This window comes from Haemorhous mexicanus, chromosome 2 (genome assembly GCF_027477595.1).
Source record: "Haemorhous mexicanus isolate bHaeMex1 chromosome 2, bHaeMex1.pri, whole genome shotgun sequence".
NCBI lineage: Eukaryota > Metazoa > Chordata > Aves > Passeriformes > Fringillidae > Haemorhous > Haemorhous mexicanus.
In genome coordinates this window covers 61851932-61863941 of record NC_082342.1, presented here as the reverse complement: position 1 = coordinate 61863941, position 12010 = coordinate 61851932, and the positions used below count along the sequence as shown (strand labels likewise).

Genomic DNA, 12010 nt, shown 5'->3' with positions numbered 1-12010 from the left:
GGCCTGTAACAGAGAGTACACCTGCACCATGAAAACAGATACATGCTTTCTTTATAAGCAAAGATGTGTCCATTTCAAGTTCTGTACCACCTTTTGAACAGCATAGCTTAGCAGAACAGGTGAAATTCACCATTGGAATGTAATTACAGAGGTCCAGCAGTGAAGAACGAGCTAGGGAACAGGCAGATATGCTGGGAGTGCTCACTGCTCAGTACTCGCTGTGACCCAACATCACTCAGAGAGGCAGCAGCTGTGTACCTGCCCATCCCACCCCCAGCATGTGGCTGGGTTCAGACCTCAGCTAAAACATATTGGCCTGTTTGTGCCCAGCCCATTTCAAACAAGCACTTCCTAACAGCATAATCTCACTCACAATGTTTAAAAAAATACAGTGTTTTTCACTGAACTATAAATGGATAGTAAAGCTATGTATAGGCTAATTTTATTTCTAATGGCAAGTTTTTATAACACTATCACATGTTAATTGCCTGGATCATGAAGTATACTTGAGAACTGCTGTTTAGACCAACCCTTTGAAAATAGTATTAAAATCAAACATCAAATCTTTGTTGTCTCTATCATGATGTCTTTTTCTATTTGAAGTTTTGCATACATATAGTCACTATAGGCAACTCTTATTCATTAGAGGCAGGAAAAAGTAACTTTCAGTGCTGCACATTTAATTTCATGAATTCTGCCAATAGAGTTCAGTATCTTCAGATCTATAAAAGAAACAAAAAAGAACCTCACATGCCGTTTTACTTTGTTGCACTCTACATAAATCCAAAGTGAAAGATAGTTCAGAAAAATATAATGAAAATTACTGCATCTATTCCAGAATAGTTGTTAATTTCATTTTCGTCAAATAGGACAATTTAAAATATTTACCACTAGAAATACTATCTAGCCAGGAAAGCATCAATAACTTTTATATGAAATTTCTCCTCTCCAAATAATCCTGTATAAACAAAGCAGTGAAATCTGCAATTTCCTTTTTCTTTTTTTCTGTCAGCCTGAGGACTCCAACCTCCCTATTTTTATGTGTTAGTTCCCACAACTATACAAGTGATAAAGAATAATGATCCAAGTCAAATGTGGTTTCATAATAGGCTACATTTGCAGCTGGTACATGCCAGCCCACTTGGGTTTTGCAGGACAGGAATTGTTACCTCATGAACAGATACCCAGATTTTACAGGGCATAGCTGTACTGTTTCCACAGCACGTAGCAGTAGCCAGGAATTTCCCCTTTTCTCTACTTTAGTAAATCACCACACAGGCAGTAGAAACTCATCAAAGCATGCCAGGTGGACATTTGCACAGACAGATGTACAATATCCAAGACCACACATATCCATAGTTTCTATTATGAAGCAGCTCAGAAGCAATTTTGAAGAGGTGGGCTGCTTTTTTTAACACAAAATACCAGAGATTGACTTGAGAGTTCAGTTGGTAGAAGAAATCTGAATATCTGTGCACATTCTGGGAAAGAGTTGATCAGTAATCACACATCACACTCATGCTGAGAAGACCTGCTGTTGGTGTTAATTAGCTGCTGAAGCTTAATAGTTCAAATTACAGAATCACAGAATATTCTGAGGTGGAAGTGACCCACATGGATCATCAAGTCCAATTCTTAAGTGTATGACCCATACAGGGATCAAACCCACAATATTATTAGCACCATGCTCTAACCATCTGGCTATAGAACTTTCAAACAGAAGCAATTTGCTTGAAGTGGTCCATTTTGAAAGACACTTATTAAGTGATTAATTCCTAACAACATACAACCTGGATTCATCATGATTTGAAGAAATTTTCATATAATCTATTTCTTTTAAAAAAGATAAATATTTACTTCCTTCTCCATCTAGCTATGTTTTACTCTACCAAATCACACAGTAATTTTAACATTGTGGCTTAATTCAATAAAACATTCCATACATCTTATCCAGAACAGCTAAAAAACATGTGCTGGTAATCTCTGTTAAGTGATAATGAACAGGGTAAGGGTGCTGATAAATGCAGTTAAGAAAGAAAATTCTTTTCAGCTTCTGGAAAACAGAAAAGCAAAGAAAGACTTTCACATTACCTCTGTTTGAAGGCCTTTTCAGCCATCTCTCGAGCAGCTCTCTTAACTTCCTCAGGAACAGCATCCTTTTCAGCTTGGGACACTTGGTAAACCCTGTGGCCAGCGTCCAGTCGATACGGCCCGCCTTTGCCACCCAACCCAGCAGTGTCTCTCCCACCTAAGATGGTTGAGATAAAAAAAACATTATGAATATACACTTGATAAAAAAATAAGAACAAATTTTCTTTAAAGCTTCCATTGTCATCTACACATGTTCCAAAAATGTTGTTAACAATCCCCAGCTGAAATATTTATTGCCAAAGGTTTTCAAAAGCTAACAGCTATCATGGTAAACAAGAACTCCCATAGAATACTTGTGTTTATAGCTCCTTGAGACTTGATTCATAATGGTTTCCACAAGGTACAAAGGGGACCATAGAACATATAAATCTTGAACATCTCTTCAGAGCTCCTGGTCTCAGACTCTGTCTTCTCCCTAGAATTTGTTGGTTTACACTGCTTCCAAACCACATTATCTTGTAGCCACTACCATGACCTGTTAGAATTAGGAGGTACTTTGCCTGTTCTGTGTACCTCTTGCCTACACTATCTAAATTTTTGCAGCTACAGGGACATCTAAGAGAATGACTCGGCCTAGTTTCTGTGGCTGTAAGCTTCTTGTTCTCTGTATGGCCAATAAAAGCAAATAAAAAAATTATAATTGAAGAAGAGATCTGCTACATACAGTTTAAGTTAGACATTGCAAATCCTTCTTTTCTCTTCTTTTAATGGCAATAAAGCAACCATGCATTGGGTAAAATAGTTCTAAGCAGAGGACAACTTTGCATAAAACCATTTTTGACTGGCACAGCATCTCTCTTAGATATCTGTCAATGATGAATTAAAAAAAAAACCACAAACAAACAAAAACAAAGAGAAACCTGTTCCACCAGCCCAGGTATTTCCACCAACATGTGGCATGTTGTCTGGATCCACTTTTCCATGTTTGGGGGAGCTGACATCCAAACCACTTTCCCTCTCAATGGTTATCTGTAAAAGAGAGAGATGTAAATATCTCTTATAGTAGAGAAAATACCCTAACCACCTAATAATAACTACTAGGTGTGCTGAGCAGCTGTAGGACCAGAATTAGTCCAATAAATGCAACATTCCACCTCAGAACAGAGCAGAGAAAAACAGGGCTCCTGAGTGGCACATTAGACTCACACCTGAACTAAGGCTACTGCCACATCTGAACCCCTCTACATTCTGTTCATATCCACACCAGAAATTGCTTCCTGATAACTGCCCAACATAACTCAAAATCCCCCTGGAGACAGAATCACTGGCAGTTCAAACACTTCTCAGAGTATTGTATATCCACACCACTGCACATCCATTTACACATTTCATGTGCACCCAACTGCAGCCCCACATTCCCTCTGGACGGGGAGATTGATGTTCCTTTCATGAACAGTGACTAAAGAGATGAGACTGGCCAGCAAATGGGCCAGTTTAAATGACAGGCTTGTGGAATTCTCAACAATGCTGTCTGGACCCCAGAAGTTCTGCCATGCTGGGTTTTCCAGACCTGTCCGCTGACTCACGGCACAGCTGAACGCCCAACAGCTGCCAGATGGTCAGGGCTGAGTCACTTTAGGCTGGGGCTGGACTTAAGTGGGTGACTGAAGGCAAAAATACTCCTTCCCGTTATGAGCTCTGAGTCATGCAGTAAATCAGTGAATCATGTGTGAACTGCCCCTTACTAATCTTCTGTAATTTAGTGCCACTTGATATTTTTTTTAACGAAACCCAGTGACTGAGATAGAAAATTAATGTCTCTAACTACTTAAAATTAACTTTCCTCTTATCTACCATAATACATTTAATTCTCCAACAAATTTAGATGTCCCAACAACTATGATTTATTGCCTTCTCAGAAGTTCACTGGCATTATCAGGGTTTTCACTGTAGAGTAGTGAATTCACTGTCTTGCAGACTCAACTTCATGCTGACATGAATTCCACACATGTTTTTGAACTGAAAACATGTGCTCTAACAACACCGTCCTGGCAGCTATTCAAAACATCATTTTCTTTCTCTTTACAGAATTTATATCAATTCAAAGAGGTACAATACATCCTCTGTGAACCATGTCATTAGTGTAAAATCAAGATCTAATCTGCTAAATTACATCCATTTAACATTTGTATAGGGAGAAACATGTAACCACAACAGCATGCTACCCTTAGGGTTATATACTTTTTTTGGTTTAAGAGATTTCCCCTAAAATAAACCATTCTTTTTTGTAAAACTGGTAGATTAAAAAACTATCAAAAACACTGGTTAACAAAAATTGCTGAATTTAGTTTAAAACAAAATTATAAACCCAAAATGACAGTTTCAGCCCCATGAAACAAAATATTATTCTATAATGAGAAACATGAAATCAGGCAAAAGTTTTATATGCTCATGTTTATGTATTTTTTATAGAAAAATATTACTTCTTCAAAAGAAAGCTCTATGAAACAAACATAACTATAACCAGTGATGCAAATGTAAAATATTCTATTTTTGTCAAGTTTTTCCACTGAAAAATTCCACTAAACACTTTGAAATTCAAGCATTTTTTAAATCTTCAGTGAAACAGTCTGTAGACAAAAGAGCTTTGGTGCTCACATATCTTTATCAAGTCTAAGTTGTTCACAAATAGTGGCTCTAGTACACATGCACTAGAAAAGTTTCTAGTATAAACTTATTTTACAACAATATTGATCTGATTGAATCTGATTAAAGCAGGTATTTGTAACTTTGAAATGGCACGTGGTTAATAGAAAATCTTCAATCTTATAATGATTTTTTTGCTTTCTCTTCTTGAAAGGACAGCAAACATCCAACATTTAATTTCTGTTAAAACTTTGAAAAAAATTGCTTGAGAAAGAAGAAATGAACCAAGGGCTACAATCTATCATAGCTTCAGAATGTGAGTTGTTTGCTATTTTTCTTTTTATGTATAGTTAATAGCTGAATGGATACAATAATTGAAAATTCAATGATACTGGAATGGAACACCACCAGCAGATGTGTAAATGTCATGCCAGCAAATTGCAGCAGTTTCATCTACTTTTCTTTCAAAGTATCACCTATGCAGACAAAAGGTACTAGAATTTTGCAAACTGAATACTTTAACAACCAATTTTTATTAGCACTGGTTTGCTGGGGTAATTATTTTTCAAATTTACCATATACTTAGAAACTGCATTATATTAGCACATCATAGAATCCTAGAATCCTCTGAAGAGAATCTTCTGGACATACTTCCCTGTTTTTTCTATGAGCTCTTAGATCATTCCCTCAGTGACTTGTCAGACTTTTCCCCTTCCCATTCCCATATCTATGGAAGGTAATTTTATAAGTTTCAGAGTAATTTCACAGCCAACAAATTGTCTCTACTCTGAAAGCACCTCTATAAACTAGAAGTTAGACTACCAAATACCTATATTAGAAATGAAGATATATTTTACAAATAAATAAACTGTTAATCAATGGGCCTTGACATGAAATCAGAGGGAGGATCAGGAAAAAAAACAAAGAGAAAAACTTCTGGATAACGATACATTCTTCAGCATGTCAAATATAAAGAGATGGAAGAGCTACAGGTAAGTCACCCCTCTGAGGACTGGAGGAATTCTTGACATTAGAAACTATTGGAAAGGTAGATTTAAGGGTCAGAATCCAAAACTGGATGGATTAGGAACCTGAGAAACTGAAGAACACTCAGCTGGAAATACCTAGTTTGTCTAGAGTGAGAAGAAAGACAAGAAAAACAAACACTAAAAGCAGAGAAAGGACTCAACCAAACCTAAAATCCACACTAGCTTTGCCAAGTTTGTCTCACTGTAATTTCTACAATGAGTTTTTTATTACTGTTATGATGGGTATTTTTCAAATATATAAATTATTTCCTTGCTTAAAAGTTGACCTTCCTCTCCTGATTATTTTCCATTTGAATCTAATTGCAAGACTTCTAGGAACTTTTTTCCTTCCAAAAAGTTTTGATTAATCACCCCTTCTTGAGAGAAATATGTGCTCTTCCTAGCTATACATGCACTGAAAGGCACTATTCATTACTGCATCATTGTGCAGATTCCATACTGCCTGGTGTGCATATTATGGCTGTGTGAAACAACACACAAATTCAGTCTTGCAGCCTTGAGCTGTGAGGCACAGGTCAGAGAAGAATAGCTGGAAAAACTGAATTTTTCCCTCTGAAATTTCCTTTTGATTTCCAAAAGAATCACTATTTCCAAAACATTCAAGGCAGACATTTCAATCGTAAATTATCTAAACTTGTTTATATATATTGGTGATTCATAATCAGAGTATGAAAACACTTTTCCACTCCCTATTTGAGATATTTGGGAAGGATTTTTTTCAAAGTCTTCATCACACAAGTAGCACAACTACCATCCTCACTGGAATACACAATTCTTATTTTATTCTCTGTAGAGTCCTAATTGTCAGTAATCCTCAATGTCTTACTCTCTGATTTCAAATACTTTTGTTCTCTCATTTTCTTTCTATATTCTCAAGCAATTACAGCAATAGGCAACATGTACATTCATAAGGATTTTGTGATGCAAGCTCTGCAGGTCTTTCAAATTCAATGAAACAAACAAAAATTTTGCATGCGAGAATATGAACAGTTCAGGTCAGAAGGATGCCAAAGGAATGTGCTTTTCTTAAGAGCCAATGGCATGAAAGGCTTAAGAAAAAGGGAAATTTAGAAACAACAACAAAAACCATGACTTGCTAATGCTTTGACTTAATTGTCTGGTCCTGCCTCTTACACATCCATTAACTCCTGACAGTAAGGGTGGCCAGGCAGGAATAGAACTAAACACTGATTTTACTTTCAGTGGGAGATACATGGCATCTGAACAACTTGCTCTAGATAATTTTCTTCTGAAAAATATGAATGTATGACAAAATGCTTTTATATGCCTCCACTTTTTTTTTTTTTCCCCTTTATCCTGACAACACTGGGATTCTAAGAGCAAACTGCAGAGGGAAAACTGATACAAAATATTCCATTTGGAAACTAAGTGATCTTATTACCCTTCATGAAGAACATAAAGAGGCTGAACGAAGTCCATTACATGATTTACTGCACTCAACACCACAGTGAAACCAGGTGTTTCACATCTGTGCCATACTTATGCCAAACAGCCATTAAACACATACCAATCTGTAATAGTGGCCACTGCGAAGATGAGTCAAAGGCTGGTAGTTTTGTCTAGACTTCAGCTGGTCAGACAAACTATGGCATTTTGTATACTAAATAAATCTTAACTATTTTGCAAGTGGACCTAGAACCACATTCGTGCCAGTTAAGTGAATGTGGGATTTAATTCTATTGAATTCTGATGTGAAATCATTTAATTTAATAACATTAACCCCTGGAGAGTAAGGAGTCACTGGCATACTTTTGACACTTTCACAATCCCTCAGTAAGAGACAGAGGCTGTACTGAGGATCACACAGCTGACCCAGATACACTGTGCCTTGCCACTACTACAGGACACTGTCACAGCTATGGGAAGAAAAGAGTTTACATGAACCCATTAGAAAATAACCCACAATAAAAGCGTGGGAATTATGAAGACAGATACTGTACTCTATTATTAAAATGATTGATGCCCCATACACACCCGTATTTCATTCTAACATGAGTAATTTTCACAATACAGTACTTCCCTTTTGATTTCAGAATTAATTTGCTTCTAATGCATTTCAAAACAAATCTCTCTGGCTCTCTGAGTAAAACTGACCAAAAGCATTATCAAATTTAGCTTCAACTGATTTTGTGCAGGTGACCTTATTGACATTTTAGCATCCAGTAAATCTTAACCCCACATTGCAGCAAAACTGAGAAGAAAAATCTTTAAAAAGAAGATTCACCATTTAAAGAGAGTCCCAAGCAGCACAACTGTGCACTTCTGTATCTAAGCAAGTACTGTTCAAAGTACATCTGCATTGAATGTACATTAATAGCTCTATTATTAACATGTTTATAATAATATCCAGTGTAATGAGTAAAAGACATTCAGCAAAGTCAAATGAAATGAACATTTTAGAAGATCTATTATTCATTCATGTTTCAGATTATTAACAACATTCCCCCAAGTTAAGTTATGTTAAGTCATACATCAGCTCCTCATTCTTCAAGTCTATTACAACTAACTTAAGACTAAAATTCCTGAAGTTGTATTTATTGTGGAGACAGGGAAAGAGACAGAATTTCATCTCCTCCTGTCTTGTCCCACTTGAAATTTTATTTTTTCCTGGCAGGTTTATGCAAGAGATTGAGCCAACAGCTTTCACTGTCCAAATCTCGATTACAGTTTTGTGAAAAGCTGGCTCTCTAAAACAAGGGGCAGAACATGTACTCAGACTTAACAGCTGGCAGATAGGGAACTCATGGTTACAGGTTAGGAAATATCTTCTAGAATTTGTAAGCAGAAGTCAGCAAGCTTGAAAATATTTCTAGCTTTGAACAGAAAAGTAATTAATGAGTGTTAGCTACCATAAAAATGTGAAGGGCTTTCTCCTTAATACTGACTGGGATGCAGATACATTTTTTTGTTGTAGATATTCCTGCCATTCTGCCCTGTAACTGACACTGCAACACTGCAAATTGGCTAGAGAGTGGATGGTCTTTTAATACAGCAGCTTACTTTTGTTTCCTGACAGGGTTAACTTCATTAAAATTCCTGAAGGGCGCAGGAGGTGTCAGTGTCCCCCATTCAGGACTGCTTGCCAGAAAGCTCCTTTGTGGGGCTCACAGCAACAAAAGCAAATTTCTGCCTCAGGAATGGCAAAGAAACTCTGGTTTCCGATTGGGGTGAGCTGCCTCATGTACAGGGGAACAGACCTTTCACCTCTTCGTTTTAATTATCTCTGGCCCTGACAGGCTGAACTCATATCTAATCCTCTCACATAAAACACAATGCTTATTTTAATACTCCAGGTACAAAAAGGTGGAAAAAACAGAAAAAACCACTTTGATTCCAGGCTAACATCCTGCAGGTGTAAAAAGATGAAATTTTTACTTTAAAAATAGTCTGTATTTCTTTTCTTCCAACCTCCCCAAACCAAGTATTTCTTATCCTTTTGGGAATGTTTAAGCAGAGCTGGGCATTCCTTACAGGCTTTTACATCTCCATAATAGAAATAAATGGAATTCCTCCTTGTTGCATGTGGTGACAAGGAATCAACCTCTCTACTAAGCCCTTTTAAGCATTCAGTGGATCATTCCACATAGAGCACATTTACTAAGGATGCAACCGGCATGATTTCATGTGTCACAACTGAAGAAATGCATACAAATTATACAAGCAAACAGGGACACAGTTGCAGTATTTACAGCTGATATTTATGGAGGAAAATCTTTAAAAAGAAAATTTTAGGGTGTCCAAATATTGTTTTCACATGCACTTATTCTACTACTAGTAATAATACTGGTTTATTGGTTGTTTCTTACTGTTGATCAGAAGAAAAGAGGGAAAAGAATGTGTGCACTAAGATTTGAGGCAGAATATAATCCATATGATTCAGGTGCTCAGTTCAATATAAATTAAGGAGGTGTTGATTAGCTTAATTTGTTGCATGATTAGACAGTCCTGGAAAGTAGGCAGATGTAGGCTGGCAAGATCCCATTCTTCATTTACTTTTTTATCATAAAGGAAAGAACTCTTCCAAGATCCAATTAGAAGATATCTGCTCCTTTCATAACATATCTGAGATGCAGAGGGAAAAAATTAATCTGATATTTTGCCTTTTCATTAACACAAAACATATTAAACAGGGCAGTTTATAGTCAATGAAGAAAATGGGTTATTTTCCATGAAAGGCACTAAATTATTGCTGAAAAATATTAGTTATGTGAATATAAACCCACTAAAAACACTATAAACTTGCTGTCCTCATTAGTGCTGTAGACAAAGATTGAGCATGTATCAGAAGAATATTGCAGGAAAAAGAAGGGATAAGGTTGTAGATTTTTGCCTTATGGGTGATTTGGGAGATGGTAATTTCATTATCAAAATCAGTACAAAATCTGCTGTCACTCTCATACATTATTATGAAAAAAGATTGACTCTGACTGTAACAAAACACAACTGTACTCCATGTGAAAAATGCATTAAGTAATCCATCCCACAGTGGCACAAAGGATTAGGAAATGTATTCCATGGAATGCAGAATCTACTTCTGCAGATGTGCAAAAGACTGATGCTTCCCTGAAACAAATAATTGTTTTTGCTTTATTTCCAAGCGTCTCCAACCTTAAACCCCCAATATTATCCTAGGCTGCATTTTACAGGTCACAAGAACATACCTTCCTCTAACACAGTCATTATCAGCAGCATGAATATATGCATTACATTCTCAAAGAACAAAGAAGTTCCACATCAGGCAGATCACAGGCTAACCTGCCTGTTCCACAATGGTTTTACACTCTACCATAAAACTGATTCTACTAAAGAGAGAAAGAAAACTTTTTATAATCTACTTACACTAACTAGTGAGAGAAAGGCATAAACAGGCAAAAAAACCCCTCTATGGTTTCTATTTTGTTCACTTGTACTGTATCATGTACAGCTTTTTTTTATGTACTAAAAATTAATAGCATAATTTCTGTTCATGACAGCACAAAATTGAGTCCACTGGGAATTTTTCCACAGAAAAGCTACTTAATCTTAGCTAAGACAATAAAAATGTGTGAAATACATCCTGTTTCTTCACTTGTATCCTGAAATGAAAAAAAATTATCGCACTGCAGTATAAAACTTTTAATATTTTTTTTCATTTGACTTTATTTTGATTTTCTGTCTTGTCTGTAAAACTTTCCAAGAGCTCAAACTGAACTAATAAAGCTTGTGCATCATCTGACTTGGGTGAATATTTAATTCTAAAAGTAGCCTTTAAAACCCATGCAGGCATTAAGCTTTTGTCTTGAATACCAGAATTGTTGAAAGCATCATCAAACCTTGATGGCATTTTAGAAAAGTGAATCTGGATGGGGAAGACGTGGAGATTTGGAGTGAAACTTATAAAAAGCTGTATCTGGCTTACAAATGAAGCTTATATAAACCAACTAAAAAAACCAAACCACTGTACAAAATTCTGCGGTGGCCTCTTTTTTGAACTAAATGCTGTCACTTGAAGAACCAACTCAGAAACTGCACAGCAGATGCATTAGAGTATTTTGCCCACAAATATACAGTGTGTGGCTAAAAAGCCGGAAAACTAAATAAAGTAATAAGATAGTTATTTAATCTAATGGATCCTCTGTTATGCAAATACCTACATAAAGTCCATTTTCGTGTGTCATTATTTGAAAGTCCCTGGTCAGTTCTATTCAACTATAAGACGTGAGGTCATCATCTTTTTAGTATTCTAATCCACTACAAAATATTATCAGAGGAGACAGATAACATCTAGCTTGGTTATTTATCATGACTACGACACGTCCTCCTAGACAAGCTAGAAACATGGGATAAGTGAACACATGATGTCAGTTTGGAATGGTCCAGACTGAAAACCACAGGGTAAAATGAAAATTGAAAAAAATTACATGTGGAAGGAGAAAAACCTGATTTTCTGTACACCTAGGACCTTGTCAATGCTGTCCTTAAGAAGCAGAGGCAGAAGTTATTTAATATCTACTACATTGTTTTCTTCTCTAAAGGAAAGCCTCTTAGAATTGGCATTAGTGTAACATATCAGATTATTTAAATTTTCCCTATGCTTGTCCTTTCACTAATCAGGGAACCACTTACATAAAGTCATAATTATTAGTATGCATTTGTCTTGCTGGGACAGCAGGATTTCACTGGTGTTAGGAGCTCCAGCCTTTACGCCAGCAATGTGCACTGCT

At 36.4% G+C, this 12010-nt stretch overlaps 1 protein-coding gene across 2 annotated transcripts in view; it reads right to left on the bottom strand.

Annotated features, from left to right (window-relative positions):
* The window catches only part of VWA8 (von Willebrand factor A domain containing 8), a 182733-nt gene that overhangs the window by 20850 nt on the left and 149873 nt on the right, over window positions 1-12010 (bottom strand). For both annotated transcript variants that reach the window (XM_059839092.1, XM_059839093.1), the window contains exons 38-39: window positions 3012-3120; window positions 2092-2248 (exon numbers count right to left, since the gene is read on the bottom strand). In XM_059839092.1, the coding sequence (XP_059695075.1) occupies window positions 2092-2248; window positions 3012-3120 (266 nt within the window). The remainder of the gene's footprint in view (window positions 1-2091; window positions 2249-3011; window positions 3121-12010) is intronic.